Source organism: Notothenia rossii (genome assembly GCF_949606895.1).
Source record: "Notothenia rossii genome assembly, chromosome: 1".
In the NCBI taxonomy this organism is placed as follows: Eukaryota; Metazoa; Chordata; class Actinopteri; order Perciformes; family Nototheniidae; genus Notothenia; species Notothenia rossii.
In genome coordinates this window covers 65,626,530-65,651,811 of record NC_136912.1, presented here as the reverse complement: position 1 = coordinate 65,651,811, position 25,282 = coordinate 65,626,530, and the positions used below count along the sequence as shown (strand labels likewise).

Below are 25,282 nucleotides of genomic sequence, written 5' to 3'. Positions count from 1 at the left end.
TTGGTCAAGCTCAAAGGTCAGCCCACCCTAAGTAAACCATAGCAAAAGCTGTTGCTCACATGAATCACTAGACCATAGCAAACCATAGCAAAAGCTGTTGCTCACATGAATCACTAGGTGGCATGAGTCGTGAGAAGTTGTAGCATTGATTCAACAATTAAACTGTACACACACTGAGCAACGCTACGTTCACAGCTATAACTTAACTCCTGACTTTAAACTAGGTTATGCCAGACAGGGACACAGCTGGCAACATTGCAGCTAAACTATGGAGATGCATTGCGGCTGATAACTCTTCTGCTGATAAATAATGGATTTACCTGCATGTGCATTGTTTTTTGTTAAAAAAGTAATAATGATCACATACAGCAAAATACATTTAGGGGAAACAATGGGTTGCAATTGTTACTTGGTGCTAAGGTAGTATTAGTTATTGTCCCTGTATCACTCAAGGGGACTTTATGGCAGATTATGGGTTTGAATGCGGCCCTTCCAATCAAAATCAAGAAGAGGAACTATCCCTTTTATAGTTTACCACAACCAATCAGTAACCACTGATGGATTTGTTCCACTGAAGTCGTTTCACTTGACATGAAGGCTGTGTTAGTGGTTGCTACGAGCAGCCAATGATTGTTATGTGGATCGATAACAGGTTAAAGACTTATTTCTGTGATTCAACTTACAATGTGGTACCAGCTGCATTGTGTGTACTTTTCTGCTCTGGCTCCTGCTCTGACATTGATTTCTTTGTTCTGACAGCAGCCAATCAGCGCAAATAAGAAATGCTGCGGGTCTTATCTTGATGTTTCAATCTATACAGAGCCATTGGAAACATAAACAGACATGAATATAAAAGAAAGACACAATAGTAAAAGAAAGCTTTTCAGACCCAATACAAAATCTTATGTGTCATCATGATTATGATTTACAATATGATCCACTTGAGTTATAGACTTATTAACACAGCCCCGCAGCAAGACACTTAAGGCTGTAAAAACATTGGTTAGAAGCCAAATTCAAGTCAGCACTGTAAAATGTTAACTAAATTAGTTTTTTTAAACTGTGAAAGCTTGATGAAATTTGCACATATTTTACCCGTCCTGTATATAACATTTTCATGGTCTGGCCCCCCTTTAATCAATTAATTCAATAACAAAATCTGAACTCATCACCCAGAGTTTCTACCAGAGGGGATTGTTAAATTCTTTATGGAAACAGTACCTCTGGGCTGGCAGCCTTTTCCTATCGGGTATCTCATACCTGGAGGTAAATAAAACCTCTGCAAACTTCTCCAAATCTGTGGTGATTGGACACTAACTATGCTGTCATAAAATAGAGCAGGGGTTATATTTATTTTTTCCTAATTGTCTCAATGAAATGTTATCTTTGCTTATGAATGTGCATCTGTGTCTGTTGTGTGTTAGTGGGTTTGTTTTAAAACACTTTTAATTGGGCATATGGGCTTTACAATGTGCTGTAATTGTACTTAAATGTTGCTTATGTGCTGTCATTGTGCTCATGCGGTTTTTCTGTCCTTATGTGCCCAGCTTGTTTTATTTAAAAGGCCTGCAGCTAAATAGCCTATATGACTAAATCTGCCCTATATATTTACATTAGGGACTCAAGGGCTCATGTTAATTGTTGTGCATTGCCTTTCTTAAAGAAATCAAAATAATAATCTAAAAAGAAGATGGCACCCAACGTGGACTTAATTTGACCAAGGGATCTACTCGGGAACATATAAATGGTTCATTGAACATCCAATCAGCAGATGGTTGTGTAACACTTCAATTGTATGAGCACATTTTGTCTCAATTATCTTGCATACTGTATGTGTGGGGTATACCTGAAAACAATAGCAAAACATACTGATACAATCTGATATTAATTGCACTTGTAAAGGGCAGACATCTGGATGATTTGGGGACTGTTGTTAATGGATACTCTAAACTGGTATACCGTGAACACAAAGATCGTTGCCGAGTGACAGAAATCTAACCCTTTGAAATCAAAATGTAATGTAATGATTGTTTTAAATGCATGCACTCTATCAGTCATCCTCCTGGGGTTAGGGATTTGAAATGGAGAAAGAATAACAGCGCATGGATTTATTTGACACTAAATCTCTGGAAGGATCCTCCCAGTGTGGCTGCTCAGTCCTTCTGTGCATTGAAGTTAACCTTTAACTTCAATGCACAGAAGGACTGATTCTAACCTCTGTGTTTCTGCACACACATAAAAAAGTCTGAGCCAGACAAACCATTATTTTCCCTGTTCAATGTGTGCTCATTAAACAGGGAACATAAGACCTTCATCTAATACCACAACCTCTATATTAAGGTTTTTAAGCAATAATAAAATTGCAAGAATGTAAAACAAAATTAATAATATTTTAGGTGTACTCCATACTCCAAGCTGTGCTTCATACCCGGATTACTTTTATGGCAGCACTTTTTGTAATTTACCAAAATTCAAATCTGTATGACATGTTTGTCGTGTTTTTGTTATTGCATTATTTTTTCCCCACATTTTTTTCCTACATTAGGTTTTAAGGGGCGGGGCAGTATGTAGAAGGTTTAAATCCTCCATTCATAATAATGTCAAGTAAAATAAACATCAAACAAATGTAAGAATATTTAGGATGTAACCATCATCATCAATAGTGTTATTAACAACATTAAATTAGGTCTGCATTACATATTTGCTGTAAGGAACTAAGCAGTGTCCCTGTGGCTACAAGCACCTATGATTGATTGATTGATTGATTGATTCAGTGATCGGTTGTTTGGTTGAGTGATTGGTTGATTGATTAATTGGTTGGTCTGTCGGTCGGTCGGTATAAATTTCATTTATGGGAGACATTATGTATGAATACAGTCATTCATACAAAATGATGGATAAGCTGTTACTGAATGCTATGACTCCATTATATTATAGATTATTTATAATGCCTATTATCATCATGTTGTCCCTATCATGCAAACAAATATGTATTCTGGCAGAGCGCAGAGAAAGAGCTCTGGCACCCTTGAATCTACACTACCACCCTCATTGCCAAAGTGCCCTTAGGCAGGGAAGAAATACAGAACAAAAAGTCGCCTCGCAGAGATTGCTGACACAGAGCGAGCATTATGGGACAGCAAAACAGTGGGAAAGAAAGGTAGCAGAGTAAGAGGCACTGATGTTGATTCAACCAGAAGTGCCAAAAGAGGCTTGTTTGGAGTGACTCCTTCTGAGCGTCACAATCAGCCAAAAGATAAAAGTATATGATGTTTTCAGCAGAATGGCACACTCCCACACGTGAGAAGTACTTCTCATATCTCTCTATTGTATTGACTTCCGATCCTGCTGTCTCCTCCCTCCCTCCTCCATCCCTTCCTTCATCCCCTAAAGCTCTCTTTCTCTCCACTTCATGACAAATGCTGCACTGTCATTACCCAGAGTCCTGCTGTCGACTCTCCGTCCTCTCCCTCTTTTCTTTTTGCCCGCTCTCTGTTATTGCTTTCACACATTTGTATGTTCCATCCCTCTTTATTTCCCAATCTCTCTTCAGCTGACACTCACACAGTGGCGCAAAACAGAAGACTTCTTTAAAAAACACCCAACATTTGAAAAAAGTTCCAGAAATGGTGACTAGAAAGGAAGTAGGTCTCATTATCAATACACTGAAAGCTTTTCAGCCTCTTCAGCTTTTACTTTTTGGAGGATGTTGTTACCTGCAACTGAAAAGACTGAGATGGGAACACGCTGTAGTGGAGCACATTGATACCATCTACTCTTATTATATACAAAGCACATCTCTTGCAGGCTCTGCCTACTAGAAGTTCTGAAATTCAACAAGAGATATTCTTTTTTTTATGAAGGAGCTGTACAATGTTTCTTGAATCTGAGATGTTCCCCAAAATAAATAACTTGTATGTTCATGGTAAAGCCTGAAGCAGATTTTAATACTATCATGGATCAACAGACTCAAAACAATGGAAACATTTTGCTCTTAAAGAAAGACCGATAATCTCCTTAGCTCAGAAATAAGTTTAATGAAAGTTAGCACAGAATTGGCCTTTGTACATATTAAAATGTCCAGAATGTGCTTTCCTGCAACTTCTACAAGGGAGGAGAGGCCATTTTAATATCAAATGCACGGTGACCCTTCAACTGTCTGTTAAACTTAAAAGTGTCTTGTTACAGAATCACTCCTAATCTTGCTCAAAGTTGAAATTGGAATAATATACTCCTTAAGATTGAGAACTTTTGAAACTTGTTACTTTTAGGCATCAATGAGAACGAATACTGCTGGGAGAAAATGTTCAAGGTTCTTTATTTGTCATACGAACATAGCTACAGAGTAGTTATGTCGATGAAAATCTTAGGTAACAGGCTTCTCCAACAGTGCAACACAATAATACAGATAAACAGAAAAATATAGTGCAAGTAAATATAAAAAAGTAACTACAAAAAGAAAAATAGTTTAAAAAAAGTGAAATAGTGAAATAAGAGTCTATATGCAAGCTATTGGAATTATATATTAGATACATAGAAAAATAATTTCTAAGTAGCAGATGAATGTTGTGGATGTTTTTTCAACAGTTCCGGTGTTTAACAGTCTTAAATAATACAGATAAACAGAGTAGTTATGTCGATGTCTTTGGAATGAAACTGTCTCTGAATCTGGTGTTTTTTGTCCGGATGCTGCGGTAACTAAAAAGTAAAAACTAAAACGTGTTTTCATTTCTTTCCGTTATGAATGGATAACAAATGATTACATAATTACTAATGCAAAATTATCTTTAGGTCTATGTGTATGAGAATAACAATTTCAGTTATGTTTAGGGTTGTATAGACAAATATTTAATGCCAAAAAAATCAAAGACATCTAGACAGTGTCTAGAAATATCCTTAAAGTAGCATTAAAGATGATTTAAAGTTATTTAAATTAATATGGTTTATCCCCTTGAGAGCCAGAACTGCTGTCTGTATATTTGTGTCCAGGCTGGGGTAATAAAGGAAGTTTTAATTCCAGAAGGGCCTAGTCAGTAGTTAAAGGGTCACCAGAAACTCACTTCATATCCTTTTTTCATAGGGGGAAAATGTAATGGAAATGTATAAAATAGCTTTCATGCACCAAAGAAGATGAATAGTTTCAGTCGAGGTGACATCTATAAAGGTCCGACCTAGCACACAGCCGGACTGTTATCAAATATATATAGTAATACAAGACCGTGCCATAATATATCACCAATGTGACAGTATTTCTCACTTTGAACTTCAATCTGTATAGTAGTTCCCTGTTTGTTACAATCTGGATACTATCTACCCGATTGTACGTGGGCTACTTGGAAATGTTCCATTAATAAAAATAATAAATTGGAATAAGGGTTAATCAGTTGATTTGGACACAACTTATTATAAAGCACTACATATTAATTTGTTAACAGTGATTATTAGTCTGGTCCGTCACTCTCCTTTAACAAGACCCTGAGTGATTGAAGAGACAAAAGGCTTTGGCTGTTGAGCCTCAGGCTGTGTTTTCTGCTCACAATATCTACATGGAAGAATAAGTATAATGGGTTCCTGAGTGATTTGGAAAAGGCTGCCAGAGAGCGGACCATTTGTGTGTGGGGTTGTTTGTCTATCAATTAGAGTGTCGATTAAATAAATGTGTTTGGGCTCCATCTCGCCTGCTGGCAGAGAGCAGAGCTGTCTAGAGACACGCCTACAGGAGGTTCCCAGCCAAAATAACTTTCAACACATTCCTGCTCAATACTGGGCTCTAACTCAGACATCTGACAGCCAAACCACATACTGACGTTCTGTTCCATCAAATAGGGAGCTTAGCTCAGAGCCATGTCTGATGTAGTGTGGTAGAAATGTGTGTTTAGAGAAATAATCCCAGGCTAAATAAACTGTTTGATTAACTTCATAGCAAGAAACTCAGACAATGCATTATATGAAGCCATACTAATTTGTAATGCAAACATGTTTATGTTGTGAGCAAGTGTTTTCCTTTAGGTCAAAATAAAATGCAAGACAGTTTTCTTGATTTTTGACAGTTACATCTTTACAGTTGCCAAAATAACAATGGACAATGGATCGAATGGACACACAGGCCCTGGGACATAGGGATGTTCCTAATTGAACTATAGACAATTAATTTGTATTTGTCATTGTTCTAAATTCAGGTGTTGCGCAATATAAATGAAGAAAAAAAACATTAAGACAATATTCTTATGTGGAAGTAAAAATTAAAGTAGTTTCAATTAAAATGGTGCCCCACCAAACCTTAAAGGGGCCCTATTATGCTCATTTTCAGGTTCATATTTGTAATTTGTGCCTCTACTGTGACATGTTACCATGCTTTAATGTTCAAAAAGGTCTTTATTTTTCTCATACTGCCTGTGCTGAAGCACCTATTTTAACCATCTGTCTGAAAACAGAGCCCAGTTTCTGATTGGTTAGCTAGCCAGCTTGGTTGTAATTTGTCTGCTTGGAGCCATTAGCTATCACAATCATTCATCATAATAAACCAAAATGAAAGAAGATTGTAATAATAAAACAAAACATTTCTGCCTCTAATGTAGTGATTATAGGGTTAAATATGTGTTTGTCATTTGGTGGCAAAATACATACTAAACAGCAACTTAAAGTTTACTTTTGTTCTCACTAGGACTTTCTAGTACTAGTTATCAAGTAAAATTAATCATTTAACATTGACTCAGCAGAACTGACTGAGGCCCCGTCCACAGAAAAACAATTTCAGTTGTATCCGCTAAAGTTCTTTATCGTATTATAGACGGTTTGTCCACACGAAGCCAAAACAGTTCCGCGGCTTTGGAGCCCGAAACTATACACTTTGAAAACGGCTCCCAAAGTGGGTAAGTCTGTAGACGAGACGCTTGCGGCTCCGTGTGTACGCCCAAACGATAATTTACTGAATCGATGACGCCATAGTCCCGCCTCTCCTGCTCACCCCCGCGTCATTGCTGATGCGTTTCGCCAACAACAACAACAATGGCGGATCACAGAGTTGCGTTCGTGCTCCAGATGCTACTGACCATGATACAGATATTAGTGCAAAATCTACAGCTCCTCTACCACAACCATAAGCAACAAGTGGACATGGAGAACTACATGAGCTACATGTTGCTAAATCCACCGCGGAGAATCACCGGATGGGCAACCAGGCAACCATGCTCGGGGGGTCTTATTCACTGCTTTTGGCCTATTTTGTGGCAGAAGTACAGCGCCACTTACAGGCCTAGGTACTACAGCGTCTCCAGCGGGTCGAGCGGTTTCGTGTGGACGGACACGTTTCTTGAGCCGATTCCCTGTGGACGGAATACTTTTTTAAAATCGGTTCGAAATCGATTTCGTATCCGTTTCGTCTCTGTGTGGACGGGGCCTGAATTGACTTGACCTACAGTAAATGGTTTAGATTTACCTCAAACATGCATACTGGTAAATAAGTAAAGCCCTCATTGAGTTGTCCCTACAGATAAGGACCAGATCCATTGTTAGGGCAAAATGCTATTCCAGAAACCATGAAGCTATAAAACCTCAAAGAAACTGGAATTCACTAAAAAAACAAAGTCTGTTTGGTGGATGTCTGTTTGCGCTGCCACTACATCTTCAAAACTGCATCAGAAGATGTATACACAGCATTTGAGGTACAGTTTCCACAAAAAAGGAAACCGAGCACAGAGCCATCGCAAAACACTTTAAATTACCTGTGCCAACTGTGAAGATGGATGCAATTGTGCATGAACAGGAGACATGCCGGGCAAAAATAAATACAACATAGCACCTGTTTCCAAAGTAACATTGAATAAATTTACTTCTGGTTCAGCTTTGCTTAATTTAACAACTTTTGCATTTGGTGGTGGGTTGTATTAAATTAAAAACACTCCACACACACTGCCTTATATTGCAGGAAATACACTCATCTTTGTTAAGAAATATCAAAAAAGTACTGAATGTCTCTCCTCCTTATACTTATGTACTGTACTCAAATTCCTGGTCCTTTGGTGGCAAAAAGTTACAGCACTCACTCGAACTGTCCCATACCAGTTAACACATCATGTGACTCTAATGGCGCATTTCCACTGCAGGGCCTCGCACGGCTTAGTACGGTATAGTTAGGCCTTGTTAGGCCAGGCTCACTTTATGCTGCGTTTCCATTACAGTTTAGTAGCTGGGGCAGTAACTAAGTAACTAAGTAGCGCAGTGTAGGCGGAGCCGTGATGTCATCTTCAATGCGAACCACAAAACCAAAATCAGCCATTAGCTGTGAGCACTCTGTTCCGTCTGTTCAGAAACTAGACAAAAGTTAAACAAGTACAAACCACAGACTGTCTGTGTCATGGCGAATACAGTCGCTGGTTTATTTATGTCTGTATAGGCCGTTGTTGTGAGTGTGTGGACGGTCGGCGCATTTACAACGTTAGCTTAGCCGATCTCCATTCAGAAAACACGCATTTTAAAAGGCAGTTCGCCTGCCGTCTGTCTGCAGACTTGTCAAAGCATTAATTCATGGTTTTAACTAACCTTGCCTTGCCTTGTAGTTGTAGCCACTCACGTCACTAGTTTAGAAAAACTGTGAAAAAGTACCCTTTAGCCGGAACTACCCCTAGTGGAAACGCAACAAAAAACGAGCCGGGTTTGTCACGGCACGCTTAAACCGTGCTGCGCGCTTCAGTGGAAATGCTTCATAAGATACCATGACTCTGGTACCACTCCAACTGAATGAGTGGACCTTAAGTGCTGCTGCTCATTCATGTTTTCAGTGACCTCGTGCTGCTGCGATAAATCATAACATCTCCTATCGCGATAATCGATAAATTGACTTATTGTCCGATAAATAAAAATGGAGTCGATAACTTTTCTCAGCTCGATAAATTGCCGTTTACATAAGGATGTGACCAGCATTTTAGCCAGGAGCGCTGTGGCCTGTGAGGAGCGGGGCTGACACACAGCCTGGTCAGGACACTCCGCGTGCACGTGCAGCAGCGTAGCAGCCAAATTAATAATATAGCGACAAGCAGGATACAAAGTGTGACTTACTCGCGGGGAATTTAAAGTGAAATGGAATTGGTTACAAAACCTAACTACACATCTCGATTCTCCGGTGTGGCAGTATTTTGAATTCAAGCCAAAACAACGAGGCGAACCAACGGACTTGAATGAGCCGGGCGGTGTGTCGCATTTGTTTAAAAAAGGTAGCGACAAAAGCAGGCAATACCAACATGGCATGTGTGGGAAATTAGTGGGTCAGGTCCTACCTTCTAAGACAGTGAGCTTGGCGCTGGTGTTGATCTCTCCAACGCTGTTGGTGGCGGTGCATTCATAGATGGCTTCATCGCGGTGGGTCCTCAGAGGCTGGATACGCAGCACAGAGCCCGAGCCGTCATCAAACTCAATCACCTGAGGACAAAAGAACGGGAGTAGGATTAAAAGTAATCAACACTGACATCTACATCCAAATCCATCCTGTTTGCTCCTTCCTGTCGCAGGAACTTATAACAATCGTGTTTGACTTGGGGAATTATTTCTAATTTCAAAAAAGAACAGAAGAGTTTCAAGGAAGTTCGAAAAAAATAGTTTCTTCAAGTATTTTAAAATGTCATAGTTCATTTGAAACATTATCCTGTTTTAAACCAGCCAATACATTATTTTAAATGTTACACACTTGAGATGAATTTGGACATAAATCTTTCAAAGTGTTATTAGATGATTACTTTGCTATGTGCTGCTGTAAAAGTAGGACTGTTCACAGGTTTTAGTATAATGGTTAACTATATTATCTCTGAGAGCGGGATGAGAAAATGGAAATGTATTTGTGTTAAGAACAAAGCCAGAGTCATAACCTGGTTAGCCTAGCTTAGCATAAAAACCTGAAAGCAGGAGAAAACAACTAACCCGACTGAATCAGAGAGATTTTGTTTGCGTTCTATTTAAAACAGAAAGAGATACAATATGTCAACCACTGACTTGTATTGGTGTCTGTGTATTTTCTAACGTTGAAAAATCTATATAAAGGGGGAAGTTAACTTAAAGGGGACCTATCATGCAAAATGCACTTTTTGATGTCAAATGTTAAATATGTGACCCCGGTGCGTCGGGGAACTCACGCAGCGTCAGAAAATAAAACCCTTTCTCTTTTCCTCCGTACCCAAATCTTTTAAAAACGAGCGGATACAGATTTGCTGCTGATATGACGTCAAATTGGCGGCGGACCCACAGAGAGTTGCTATCAGAAACAATGCTTGACCTGTTTTGGACGTAATCTCGTCGTTGTTTACATTAGCAAGCCTCGCTAACACTCAGAGCTAACCTGTACTGTAGAGCACATGTGTTTAAAAAGCAGGAAATAAAAAAGGAACTCACCTTGTGATAAACCCGCAAGAGAAAAAGCATTTGAGCTCCATACTGTTACTGGATGGCGTTTTTATCACAGCAGAATTTAACTTTATCCTCTTTTTTATTTTTTTCAAGCTAAGGATCCAAAATCCACGTTTATCTAACAGGGCAGCAAAAGAGGGGTATGAGCAGTATGAGGCATGGCTAAAATGGGTGAACTGTTTGGTATTTTAAGCAAAAAACTTCTCAGACATGTTTTTATAGGTATGACCCTACAATATATGTTTCCAATATAGCATAAAAGGTCGACTTTAAATAACATAATTGAAGATCACTAATTCTGTATTGTAACCTTGGAGTTTTGTTGTTTTGTAACAGTTTGAAATAAATATATTCTAACTAAGTTATTTGAAATACAATAAGTGTATCATGCAGAGCTTTACTCTGTGAGAATTAATAATATGAATTTGGCTAATACTGAGGAGAAAGTGTTTCCTATTGCAGAACAAACACTGAACTGTTAGATGTGTTGTGTGGACTAGGCTTCAAGGTACTCTAGATACATATCCTTTTTATCTCAGACTTTTCATTCATTAAGAAACTTATTTTCATTACCCACATTAGCTTATTACCTGTTCTGTTCTCTGTAGGCTAAATGTTGTCAGTCAGTCTTTCATACTCTTTTCCTTTGTTTAAAAGCAATGCACAACTACAGCGGTAATCAAACCCAAACACGATACAGATGATAACCAAAACTTAACACAGTTTTGGATAAAACCAGAAAAGCAGTCTGAAATGTTGTACAGGAAATCTGTCAGTGAACGCGATGTTTACTGTCAATGTGTAGTGACAATCTAAAATGTTTTTTCCTTGTATTGTTTTTTTGTTCTTGTTGATTTGCCATCCCAATGTGTCAACAAGCTGAGGGAAATTAAAACGTTTAAAAGTTAAGACATTAATCGAGAAGAATAAACTACTTTACGTACAGCAGCTCAAAATGTAAAAAGGCGGTTGGTAGATTTAACAGATTATGGTCATTGTGTCTAGCAGCTGAAGGAGGATGTGTACAGTGATGAGCTTCAGTGGATAACAGGTATGTGAGGAAATTTAAGGAATGCTGGGGGGGTAAATACTCAGAGGTCAGGGCACTGGGCCTTACACTTCCGCCCCACCGCAATGTGTGTGACCCAACGAGCCGCCTGGCAGGAATCACATTCCACCTCTAATGAAGGAGCTTGGTAGGAGGTAAACCCCCCCCATACACAGGGAAGCATCCATTTGAGGAAACCAGGTCAAACGATTGGAGTTTAGATCAAAACAGAGAATATGGACTAGTTTCAGATTTCCCTTAAAGTCTTTGTACACCTAGTCCGTATTTTTTGTCATTCGCTAAAAATCGGTCTTGCACCGAAACCTTGCACACAGACTGACAGTAGTTTTATATTGTTTGTTGAGAGATAATGCAATAAGAGACCACATTTCATCATTTATGTGCATTTGTGTAAGGCATAGTGGTAGTCCAAAACAAGGCAAATCTATGATTTTATGAACAAGAAGATCCTTTAGCTGCTAGGATATAATCACTGTATAATTATTTGTACATCAGGAATTTTGCTCTCAATATCTACAAACACTGATTCCAAGCTGTTTTGAAATGACCTGTCACAATCGTTCAATCCTTTGTCTAGGAGATGAATTAATTAAATGAATCAGCTCATAAGTTGGCATCTGTTGATGCAATTCATGGGGCTCCCGATCTGTGCTCCAAATTCCTAGACTTCTTCCAGGCGAAAGTCGAGGCCATCAGCTCCTGGCGCCTGGCCCTCCCACCCTACCTGCACCTCAGCCACCTGGCATCACACCCCCAGCGCCGCTACTCTCCCATTGCGAACTCTATTCCTTCTCATCGTGGATGCTCACCAAGTGGCCTAACTGGTCAGCTCGGCCAAGACCTCCACCTGCTCCCTGGACCCCATGCCCACAGTCCTGGTCAAGGACTGCCTACCCACCCTCTGCCCCTACATGGTGGTCATCATCAACACTTCTCTGGCTCCTGGTATAGTCCCCACCAGCTTCAAAATTGCTTCAGTCACCATCCATCCATCCATCCATCAATCTTCTCCCGCTTATCCGTGGTCGGGTCGCGGAGGTAGCAGTTCCAGCAGAGAGCCCCAAACTTTATTTTCCCTGGCCACATCAACCAGCTCTGACTGGGGGATCCCAAGGCGCTCCCAGGCCAGAGAAGAGATATAATCCCTCCACCTGGTCCTAGGTCTACCCCTGGTCTCTTCCCAGCTGGACATGCCTGGAACACCTCCCTAGGGAGGCGCCCAGGTGGCATCCTAACTAGGTGCCCGAACCACCTCAACTGGCTCCTTTCGACGCGAAGGAGGAGCGGTTCAACTCCGAGTCCCTCCCGGATGACCGAACTTCTCACCTTATCCCTAAGGGAGACACCAGCCACCCTGCGGAGAAAACCCATCTCAGCCGCTTGTACCCGCAATCTCGTTCTTTCGGTCATGACCCATCCTTCATGACCATAGGTGAGGGTAGGAACGAAAATGGCGCGGTAGACAGAGAGCTTTGCCTTCTGGCTAAGCTCCCTTTTCTTCACAATGGTGAGGTAAAGCGACTGCAGTACCACTCCCGCTGCTCCGATTCTCCGACCCATCTCACGCTCCATTGTTCCCTCACTCGAGAACAAGACCCCGAGATACTTGAACTCCTTCACTTGGGGTAAGGACTCATTCCCTACTTGGAGTGGACAGTCCATCTGTTTCCTGCTGAGAACCATGGCCTCAGATTTGGAGGTGCTGATCCTCATCCCAGCCGCTTCACACTTGGTTGCGAACCGATCCAGTGAGTGCTGAAGGTCGCAGACCGATGAAGCCATCAGAACCACATCATCTGCAAAAAGCAGTGGTGCAATCCTTAGTCCACCGAACTGCAGACCCCCTCCCCCACCACACACTTCTCGAAATCCGATCCATGTATATTACAAACAGGATTGGTGACAAAGCGCAGCCTTAGCGGAGGCCAACCCTCACCTGAAATGGGTCCGACTTACTGCCGAGGACCCGGGCACAGATCTCGCTTTGGGAGTACAGAGATTGGATGGCCCTGAGTAGAGACCCCCTCACCCCATACTCCTGCAGCACCTCCCACAGTGACTCCCTGGGAACCCGGTCATACGCCTTCTCCAAGTCTACAAAACACATGTAGACTGGATAAGCGTACTCCCAGGCCCCCTCCAGGATCCTTGCGAGAATAAAAAGCTGATCCGTCGTTCCACGACCAGGAAGGAATCCGCATTGTTCCTCCTCAATCTGAGGTTCGACAATCGGCCTGACCCTCCTTTCGAGTACCTTAGAGTAAACTTTCCCGGGGAGGCTGAGTAGTGTGATGCCTCTGTAATTGGCACACACCCTCTGATCCCACTTTTTAAAAAGGGGAACCACCACCCTGGTCTGCCACTTCTTCAGTACTGTTTCCGACTTCCACGCAACGTTGATGAGACGTGTCAACCATGACAGTCCCTCAACACCCAGAGCCTTCAGCATTTCTGGGTGGATCTCATCCACCCCCGGGGCTTTGCCACTGTGAAGTTGTTTGACGACCTCAGTGACCTCCCCCCGGGAGATTGGTGTTGATCCCCCGTCATACTCCAGCTCTGCCTCTAACATAGAGGGCGGAGTTGTCGGGTTCAGGAGTTCCTCAAAGTGCTCCTTCCAACGCCCTAACACTCCATCAGTTGAGGTCAACAACGTCCCATCCTTACTGTACACAGCTTGGATGGTTCCCTGCTTCCCCCTCCTGAGGTGTCGGACAGTTTTCCAGAACAACTTTGGTGACGCCCGAAAGTCCTTTTCCATGTCTTCTCCGAACTTCTCCCACACCCGCTGCTTTGCCTCGGCTACGGCTGAGGCTGCTGCCCTTCGGGCCTGTCGGTATCTTGCAACTGCGTCGGGAGTCCCCCGGGATAAAAAATCCTTGAAGGCCTCCTTCTTCAGTCGGACGGCTTCCCTGACCACCGGTGTCCACCAGGAGGTTCGAGGGTTACCACCCCTTGAGGCACCTAGGACCTTGAGAGCATAGCTCCCCGCCGCGGCTTCGGCAATAGAGGCTTTGAACACCGACCACTCTGGTTCAATGTCCCCAACCTCCACAGGAATGCCCGAAAAGCTCCGCCGGAGGTGTGAGTTGAAGGCCTCCTGAACTTGGGCCTCCTCCAGACGTTCCCAGTTCACCCAAACTACACGTTTGGGCTTACCAGGTCTATCCAGAGGCTTCCCCCGCCACTCAACCAAACTCACCACTAGATGGTGATCAGTTGACAACTCCACCTCTCTCTTTACCCGAGTGTCCAACACATACGGCCTCAGGTCCGATGATACGATAACGAAATCGATCATGGACCTTCTGCCTAGGGTGCTCTGGTACCACGCACACTTATGAGCATCCTTATGTTCGAACATGGTGTTTGTTATGGCCAATCCATGACTAGCACAGAAGTCCAGTAACAAACCACTACTCCGGTTCAGATAAGGGGGGCCGTTCCTCCCAATCACTCCCCTCCAAGTGTCTCCATCATTGCCCACATGTGCGTTGAAGTCTCCCAGCAAGATTAAAGAGTCCCCTTCAGGAGCCCCATACAGGACTCTTTCCAGGGTCTCTAAGAAGGCCGTATACTCTGAACTGCTGTTGGGTGCATAATCACACACAACAGTCAGAGTTTTCCCCCCCATAACCCGCAGGCGTAGGGAGGCGACCCTCTCGTCCAATGGCGTAAACTTCAACAACGAAGCACCCAACCGGGGACTTGTGAGTATCCCCACACCCGCCCGGCGCCTCACACCTTGAGCAACTCCGGAGAAGAATAGAGTCCAACCCCTATCCTTAAGTCACCCTCATCCTCAAAAAAACCTGGCCTGGACCCCGACGACCTTCACAACCACCGGCCGATCTCCAACCTTCCCTTTCTAAGTAAAACTCTAGAAAGAGTAGTCGCCATCTGTACATGTCCAACCATGAGCTCTTTGAGCCCTTCCAATCCGGCTTCAGACTTCAACAAAGCACTGAGACCGCCCTCATCAAGATCATCAAAGATCTCCTGATTGCTGCTGACTCTGGCCGCATCAGCATCCTCATCCTCCTGGACCTCTCTGCAGCGTTTGACACCATCTCCCACACCATCCTCCTCACCGACCTCCTAGGTGTCACTGGCACAGCCCTTTCCTGGTTCACATCATACCTCCGTAACAGGGAACAGTTTGTAACCATTAATGGCTCAAATTCCCCCCGGCCCCAGTCAATTACGGTGTATCACAGGGCTCTGTGCTCGGCCCCCTCCTGTTCACCATTTACATGATTCCCCTCGGCCAGATCATCCGCCATCATGGAATCAACTTCCACTGCTATGCTGATGATACCCAATTATATATCAGCACTACTCCATCCTCCCAGCTCCCCCCTCAGTCTCTCGTCAACTGCCTGCAGGATGTCGTCCAATTTTCTCAAACTCAATAGCCGGAAAACAGACCTCCTGGTTGTGGCACCCAAGGCGCTGCTCCAGAAGGTTGGTGACTTCTTCCTTGAGATTCAAGGCTGCTCCATCTCCTGAAGTCCGCAACCTGGGTGTCATCTTTGATTCCACCCTTTCCTTCCACTCCCACATCAAGTCTGTCACCAAATCCGCCTTTTTCCATCTAAAGAACATTGCCAGACTCCGACCGTCACTCTCGGAGTCGGTTGCAGAAACCCTAGTCCATGCTTTCATCAGCCCCCGCTTGGACTACTACAATGTAGTCCAGTTTGGGGTCCCCAACAAAACCCTGGACAGGCTCCAGTATGTTCAAAACTGTGCTGCTCGGGTACTCACACATACAAAGCCTTGGCAGCACAACACTCCCACCCTCATCCACCTCCACTGGCTGCCGGTCAAGTCCTGCATAACCTATAAAGTCCTCCTCCTCACCTACAAGTCCCTCCATACCCTTGCCCCCCAGTACTTATCGGACCTCCTCCGCCCATATGCCCCACCCCGGAACCTGCGGTCTTCAGACCCTGGCCTGCTTACCACCCCCCGCACCAAACTGCGAAACCTCGGGGACAGAGCCTTCAGTGTGGCAGCCCCCACCCTCTGGAACGCTCTCCCTGCGGAGATCCGCAACATCCCCACGCTTGACGCCTTCAAAAGGGCCCTCAAGACCCATATGTTTGCCAAGGCCTTCGGCCCCTAATTGATTTGTTGTTTTGTCCATCTGACTGTTTGTTTGACTGCCTTCTGATTTTGTTTGTTTGTAAGCGTCCCATGAAAGGCGCTATATAAACTCAAGCTATTATTATTATCTTCCAAAGGTTTTTGACAAATACCCAAAAATGCAGAAACCCGTTATGAAAACTATAATGAATGTTATCTACACGATAATATTGGCATGACATGAGTGTTTTCACAGTGTTATAATAATAATAATAATAATAATAATAATAATAATAATACATTTTATTTCAAAGCACTTTTCCAGGTGCTCAAAGACGCTTTACAGTGGTTTGATAAAACATGATAAAATAGAATAAAGAATAGAAATAAAAAAAATATATATATTAAAACAGCAACACAGCATAATTCACAAATTAAAAGCCAGTCTGAAGAGGTGTGTTTTGGTCAGTGTTTTGAAAGTGGGGGGGTCGGTGCAGTCTCTGATGTGTTGTGGAAGGGAGTTCCAGAGGGTGGGGGCAGCGATGGAGAAGGCTCTGTCCCCCCAGGAAATCTGTCAGTGAACGCGGTGTTTACTGTCAATGTGTAGTGACAATCTAAAATGTTTTTTCTTGTATTGTTCGTTTGTTCTTGTTGATTTGCCATCCCAATGTGTCAACAAGCTGAGGGAAATTAAAACGTTTAAAAGTTAAGACATTAATCGAGAAGAATAAACTACTTTACGTACAGCAGCTCAAAATGTAAAAAGGTGGTTGATAGATTTCACAGATTATGGTCATTCTGTGACAATTTCCTTATAAAATTATATGGATTAGGGTACAAAAACCGTAACTCTGATTTATCTTCAGGTTCCAGCAAAGGTCACACGCCTGATGGGACAATAACAGTGACCTTTTAACAAATATGTATAAAAGTAAGTAATTGATGACAATAGGTTATGTGATGCATCATCACTGAGTCATGTGTTATAACGTATACCACACGTAAGCAATCTGTCTCAAGATATAAAGCAAAAATCTGGATAAATCCAAAGAAGCCGGATTCTTCTGCTCAGGTGATACATTTGCCAATAAGGGTTGAGATCACAGGGCCAAGATCAGTACTTAGGGATATGTAAAGACAGATCATTTAAATTGTTTGCTTGAGTTAATTGTGTCTTTGAGCCCTGATTGATCTTGATTAAACAATATTTTTCTATGTATCCATCTGAAATCCTGAGATTCTACTGAATAATATATATATGATTGAGAGCTAGACTGTGTCCCTGCAGTGGGGAGGGGTTCTTCCACCCCACACACAGGGTAGCCTTCAGTTTGAGTAACACTGAGCAGACAGGTGGAAGAGAATTCCTATTACACGCAACGACATGAACCAAGTGTCTCTGTCTACACTGGACTCATGTCGAGTCACTTCACTGGAACTCATTTGGGTTGGCTGGCAGCTAATGAGCCTTCCTGCTGTCCACAGTGCTGCAGGAAGCCTCATACAGTCAATCAGGCAGGCTGCTGGGTCCGCTTATACAGCTGCATGAATAAAATATCCAGATTATAGAAAGATACTACAGTGCACAAAAAAACAAGATTTCTGGTTATGGTAGCAGGTATTCCATTACATTAAATATGGACCACCAGGGAGAGTTTTGAAAATGCCTCCCCGAATTATGGTGGATATCTGCAGTATTTGGACATTTTCTATTATAAGGAACCATAGGCCTCTCAGTACAGATATGCTAAATTCAAATCCAGGTGTCCAGACTCTAGAATGGCAGAATGCTCAGTTTAGAACTTGTGTATTTCAGAAAAATACACTTGTTATGTGACTTTTTTATTTGTATTTATTCTACATATAAATCTACTTTTTTCTCTTTCAATACCCAATTATGTTGTTCTTTAAATGCGAGACCAAACATCACAGTAAATATTATGATGCAAATGTTTTCTTTAGATTTTGCTAATTCCGGTTACATTTCAAATTTAATTACACATATAAAAATATTTTACAAACAACTCTTTCCTTTTGAAGTAGTTACAAATTCATACCGATTGCTAACTCTTTTCACATTCATTATTTTGATAAAAAATGTATATCCTGAAAATGAAAGAAAGAAAGAAAACTAAATACGTGTTATTTATATCCAAAACGCGCTAAACAAATCTTCATTTACTATTCATACTTCAGCTTTATATTGTTTTATAGCTTTATCTTTTTTAACCATATTTATTTAAACTATTTTGGACACATGTTCCTTTCCTCATGAACTCATTTGACTGTAACACATAGTTATGCTGCATGTGTTCTAATTATGAACATTCCTGAAGTCCATCCTTACTACTCTAGTTTTGGCCGATGTATACTGTCTGGAATGATTTCATTTTTGACTTTATAAGTGTACAATTATAATTTAATAGTGCAGTTTTGAAGTCCATCTAATCTGTAAAATTGAGAGCATGTGAGTTCATAAAAAGTATGTTATTGGTCTCATCTGTAACATTAAGATCAAATGTGTGATATTTTGTATGTATTTCCATTACAAAGACCATGTATTCTTTAACACAAGTCCAACTATCTTACTGAAAATGTCAATGGTACTGTAGCTGCTGGAACCTTGGAGATTTAAGGTAATAGATGTCATGGTTCTCTTAAATAAAGTTGGTATAAAACACTGAACAAAGCTGAGATCATGTGCAGGCCTCTGGTTCCTCTACAGTGGAGTTATCACTCTGTAAGCCATCGGTTCCACTCTTTAACCTGCAGAGTTACTCGCTGTGATGCTGGGCCTCATCTGCTCTCATTAGTGTATTGTAATTTCATTGATTTTCATTCAGTGGTTTTTAAACAGGCCCTAAACGCAAAAAAGCTGCTCTATAGGTTTCTGTGCATGGTGGTAATTAGTCAATAAAGTTGCAGCCTACAGCTCAGCCTCGATAAACACACATCCACTCTCTCTCGAGAGAGAATATGGACACGCTGGGAATATGAAAATGAAAGCAAAATGACCTATCCTGCTCTTTGTCCACACACATAAACGCTGTAACATATCAGACAGGGGGCTTGAGGCATGCTCCATAGCCATACCTCAAAGCGCTGAGAGCTGACTTTCTTCCCCTTCTTCATCCAGGTGATGCGGGGTTTGGGCTCACCCACGGCCTGGCATACGAACGACGCCACTCCTCCCGAAATCCCCGTCTGGTCATCAGGGGACTTTATGAAGCCAGGCATGCCTAAGGGAGGGAGACAGAGAGACAAAGGGAGGGAGAGGAGGGAAGAGAAGATAACCAGTGTCAGATAGAGGCCCGACACAGAAACAGCTCCAGGCAGAATACATGCTTTTCACATCTATACATCTGCTGTAGGTTTGAAATAACAATATGCTGTCACATGCCTGTAGCCCAAAGCATATCCAGTAAAAACAGCCAAATGCTACACACACATACACACTCAAAGACGGTATCAACAGGACACATAATACCCCAAAGTCAGAAATAAGTGTGATGATATTCAGAGTATGCTTCATTTATGTCATGCTTATCTTAAAGGACCCTCAAGTCACCATTTGTTTCTATCTGGTGCTCTACAAGCTCACAATGGGATGGAACACATATTACTGCAAAGTCTGCTAATAATGCAAATGTATTACACATTATATTCCTGATCAACAGTTGGTGTGGGTAACAAGCAATGTGCTTGAACAATTCTGAAAATACACTGCTAGCCAATGTAACTATCATTATTATATAATTTAAAAAGGGATTTAAATAAATTTGCCACCAATGAAAAAAGAGAACAGTACATTACATTTAGCTGACGCTTCAATCCAAAGCGACTTACAATTACAGGGACATTCTCCCTGGAGTAACTAAGGACCACCGCTATCTGTAGGCAGTAGAAACGTAAGAAAAAGAGGAATAGTCAAACTCACTATTTTGTAAATCTTAACAGTTACAATGTTACATATGTTACATGAAATATCATACTTTTAAAAAGATGCTGTTTCTAAAAAACGTGGTTGCTTATTTCCATAGATTTGGTTTATAATTTGTTTCAGTTTTAATAACATTGTTCCCACCAAGTTAATGGCTGAAATCTGGTCACATATTGACATCGGTCATGAAACATGAGCAGTCAGACAAGCAGGCATTTCTAAGAACTCTACATGACTGCAGGTATGTATATCAATTCACATGTGCATAAGATAGCATTAGCATCTTCAGGCCTATACCATTAGCCTTGTAACCGTCCGGTTTAAACTATCTTTGGAACCTCCAAAAGGCTATATAACCACTGTCTAGAGTAGGGGTGTCAAACTCAAGGCCCGGGGGCCAAATCCGCCCGTGACTTCATTTTCTGTGGCCCCACAAGAGCTTGCAAAGAATATAATATGTTTATTATACGGTTACATGATGATTTACAGAAGCACGTTGCCCATAAACATGTCCCACAATGCATCTCAAATCTTACTTTTTTCTCCGAATTTTCCTTTTTTTCCTTCAAAATATGCCTTTTTTCTTAGTAGTTGCCTTTTTCTCAGAATTTGCCTTTTTTTCAAAATGTTCATTTTCTTTCAAAATGTCACTTCCTTTTTTTTCCTCCAGAATTTGGCTTTTCTTTTTAAATCATTTTGTGACATTCTCACTGAAAATACTTGCAATTATTTGCCCTAGACTTCTTCTTTCAGAAATAGTTAATTATGAAGTTATTACCCTATCCGAAAATAATCCAATGCAGAGGCAATAATGTACTATAATACTTTATTATTATATTAAATATTTATAAATGTATTTTTATATAGTCTTGAAGTTACAACCGGCCCTTTGAATGCAACCATAATGTTAATGTGGCCCGCGATGAAATTGAGTTTGACACCCCTGGTGACAGGTATATCTACTGCAATGTTAATCTACAAAAGCACTGGGACTTTTTTTTACCCCAACCAGAATTGTATTGTTCTCCAAACCACTTTTTTGGAGGGAAAACTAAAAGTAAACAAAGTTTTTTTTAAACAAATAATTGAACCAATCCCTTAGCATCAAACTAGTGCAAGTCCAACTACAGTATGGCAAGTACATCAATCTGTGAAATGTTTACAACCAACAACAGATGGCATGTTTTTCAATAATTGATTTGCTTATTTGCAAATAAGGGTGTTTGATTTAAACCTGTCAGATTGACTGTCTTCTTTTGCTCAGACATAGTAGTGTTTCCATGTTTCCAGACCTGGAATGATGATGACAAAACTAAAGAACAAACCATGTCGTCTACATACTTCCCCTTTTTGAGCACAGGCCATAAAAAAAACGACGTTCTTTGACTATGAGTATACTCTTAGTCACATGATCGTTTGTCCATTCAGTTTGACACTAAAGATCAAAGTTCACAGGAGATCATATAATTGTCCCGTATTGTCAAATTGATTAATCTCAATCAGATTGGATTACGATATTAATTTCTGGAAATGTTCATAACACTGATGATAAATTGTATCCGTCTTCATAATCATCAGTCAAATTAAATGTTGACACTAATTACAGCTCTACAAGATTAATGGTCCATTGGAACAAGCTAGTCATCTGTGGTGCTGTTATGCTAGAGTTGTTCCTTATGTAGAGTTCTGGGCCATTCTTTGGCGGGACATGCAGTCCTGTTAAGACTCTGATACTAACGGGCACAATGCCCAGACAGCAGTAAATGTAGGGTGGTTAGAAACTAATTTAATATTCAATTATGGAAGGTCCATTACAAACAATAGAAACAGTAACATCACTGTGTTCCAATCAGAGGCCAGGCCTTTTTTCGCTTGAGCAAGAATCACAATGTCTGAGAATATTAGACGATACTACGGAAGTGTTGTTTAAATTAATTGAAATATTGTAATCCAGCCGTTGACCCTACAGTCTGCTGCATGTCCTCTGTCTGCCTTTCTCTTCTAATAAAATCTCTGCTATATCTGTAGATAGCAGCAGGACCCAAAGGTCAGTCTCCTCACTTGTGTGGTATGTCTTGTATAGCTCCTTAACAATTAGATAGTCTTTCATTCCTGCAGCTAACCAAACACAAAAATACCTATGTTGAGTTAGAGAAGTCTGGAAGGTGAGTTTCTGGTAAAAAGTTGCTTTTGAAAGCTTCTTCTTAAGCAAGGTATGGGCAACCTCAAACAACACAACAGATAAGCGTTATATTCAATCTAAAAATATGTATTCTCAACCAACTGTATTGAGGAAGGTGCAATCTAGAAAACAGTTAAAAAACATTCCCCACACCTTCCCACTCACTGCTGAAATATGTAGTTGTATTACAACATTTTGGTGTTTTCGACCATGAGGTATACGAGCAGCATCACAAACACTTCCATAAATCCTTTCAGAAATGGTAGGGTGATCATCTGTCAAACCAATCAGCAGTGCCCTGATTGGATGACAGAGTGGTGCAGTGAGGACACATTATTGTAGGACTACCAGAAGCTAGAATAGCAAGGGCTCATTCGACAAACAGACGTTTACTGTTACACATTACTGATACTTACACATTGTGTTAAGCAAAATAATCTCCATATTAACACCATTTTGTGGATTTTTTTAAGTAAATGAAATCGCCGGACGTGAAAAGCTAACATTAGTTTGTCAAATTAAATACATTACGGTCGCATGGCTGCATGTCACCACAGCTATGCTAAAGCGGCTAATTTAGTTTCTTGTTAGCAATTGCCATTTTTAAGACACATAAAAGCTTTCGGAAATTCACCAGTAGGGTATTTACTGACCCATTTTATGTTGTGGAACAAAACATGAAAATCTCTTACGCTAGTATTAACCACAGACCTTCTATCAAAGTCTAACCACAGATGCGTTCAAAAACAAGACAAGGGAACTGGAAGTGGTAAGATGCTTACTAATTTCAGAGTTTGAGACTTATTACCCCACCACTCTGTTGAGGCAGCACTGTGTATTGTATATGGAAGTGTTTTTATGCTGCTCACACCTGACTGAGACGTTCACATATATATTTCAGCATTAAGCAAGACAGTGTGGGGAGTTCTATCTGCAAACTGTTCACTGCTAACACAAAATGTGTCTGCAGAACATTCACAAGGCTTAAATCCATTTCCCCCAGCAGGGAGCCATGAAGAGCATTTTGCAGGCAAGACGAGACATTTTCACAGCAACTTTGCTAACTGATAAGTGCGGTGCTCTCTAAAGTTCAATGTGATGCAAAACCCATTTGTGCAGTTGGAGCCAAGAGTTGCTCCCCAGGTACGTTTCCATGGAAACCAGTCATAGAAGTAGTACAACAGGTTTGTTATGGGGTCCTGAGGATGGTCAATCCACAGCAGGGAGATACTGCCCTTTACAGCTCTGTGCAAAATTCAGTTTGCATTCAGGGTTTGCATATCAGAGGTCTCAAGGAGGCGGGTGGAAAAATGGTGGTGAGTGGATCGTACCATTATTAAGCTATTTATTTCCCATGGCTGCTGTGGCTGACCCTGAGGCTTGACACTCTAAATGTAAAAACACGCAGGGTCTCTCACCTCGCTGCACTGGCAGCCGAGAGTTGTCTTTTACTTGCATTCTTCTCTGACCCTATGCTTCCTGTTTCTCTTGGGAGTACTTCCTCAGAAATGTTTCCATTTGAACTCTCACATATAATTTATGAGAAAGTGGTAAACCCAGTATTATTGAATCACTTCATCATGCAATGGAAGCAGACATCATCTACTTATTTTTTTTACTAAAACTTTATGCATGTAAATCTTAATGAATGATGAATCTCCATTTAAAAGTGGAGGCCAAATAACTTTTGGTTAAAGACCCAAGCCTTCTTTGCATCTAGTACATTTCACATCTTTGTAGAAAAGTTGTCTTTTTCTGGTGGATTGCTTTGACCTTAAAGTCTGTTCTGACTAAATTTAAACTCCAACCACTCTCTACTTTGACAAATCGTAAATAAACAACCAAATCCGGCAAAAGCATTTTGAGGTTCAGAGATCAACAAAGTGGTGAGAAGATTAGAAAGATGTGTAACACATTAACACCACACATCTAATGGACCAGCTCCTGCTAGCTGCACCACTGACAGCTAATGGCTAACCTTCTGGATGAGTTCATTACACTTTCAGAGCGTACAGCTACATTGACCTTTGAAACATTCAAAATGTGAGTTAAAGCTCTTAATGGAATGGCTGTACTCAGTCAAAGTATTTGAAAGAGAAGGATTCCTCCTTTCACATGTTTGAACTGTTAAACTGCAGATTCTGCCTCTTCCTTCCATCTCTAGGTTCCTTTTTGTTTAGTGTTAGTCTCTACTGCTGCTTTTGGTAGTGTTGGCGATTAGATGTTGATTCCAGTTACAATTGGACATGATTGATGTTGGTTGATGATTCTAGTGACAGTCCATCCCAATTATCTTTTTGTATGTCAAATCAAGCTTTCAAATATGTGGCTGGGGTTAGGGGCATTAAGTGTTACCTCACAGGTCATTCTGTTAAAAAGCAGGAGACCACTCAAATGTTTTCTTACATTTCAATCTCTACATACTGTATATCTATTGGCAGCAATTCCATTCCAGTGTCTGTTGAATTCCAACACAGAGAACGTTTTCAGTAGTTTATAGAAAAAGAAAGAGAAAGTTATTTTACTAGATTTTACTCAAACACATCCTTTAAATAATAAAACCAGAGAAACGGATAATGCTGCAGTGTCCCTCAATTTTTTGTTCATT

General features: G+C 41.2%; 1 protein-coding gene across 37 annotated transcripts in view; it reads right to left on the bottom strand.

Moving 5' to 3' along the window:
• The window catches only part of ptprfa (protein tyrosine phosphatase receptor type Fa), a 353,673-nt gene that overhangs the window by 208,469 nt on the left and 119,922 nt on the right, over nucleotides 1–25,282 (bottom strand). For all 37 annotated transcript variants that reach the window (XM_079641196.1, XM_079641214.1, XM_079641191.1 and 34 more), the window contains exons 3-4: nucleotides 19,646–19,791; nucleotides 9,276–9,417 (exon numbers count right to left, since the gene is read on the bottom strand). In XM_079641196.1, the coding sequence (XP_079497322.1) occupies nucleotides 9,276–9,417; nucleotides 19,646–19,791 (288 nt within the window). The remainder of the gene's footprint in view (nucleotides 1–9,275; nucleotides 9,418–19,645; nucleotides 19,792–25,282) is intronic.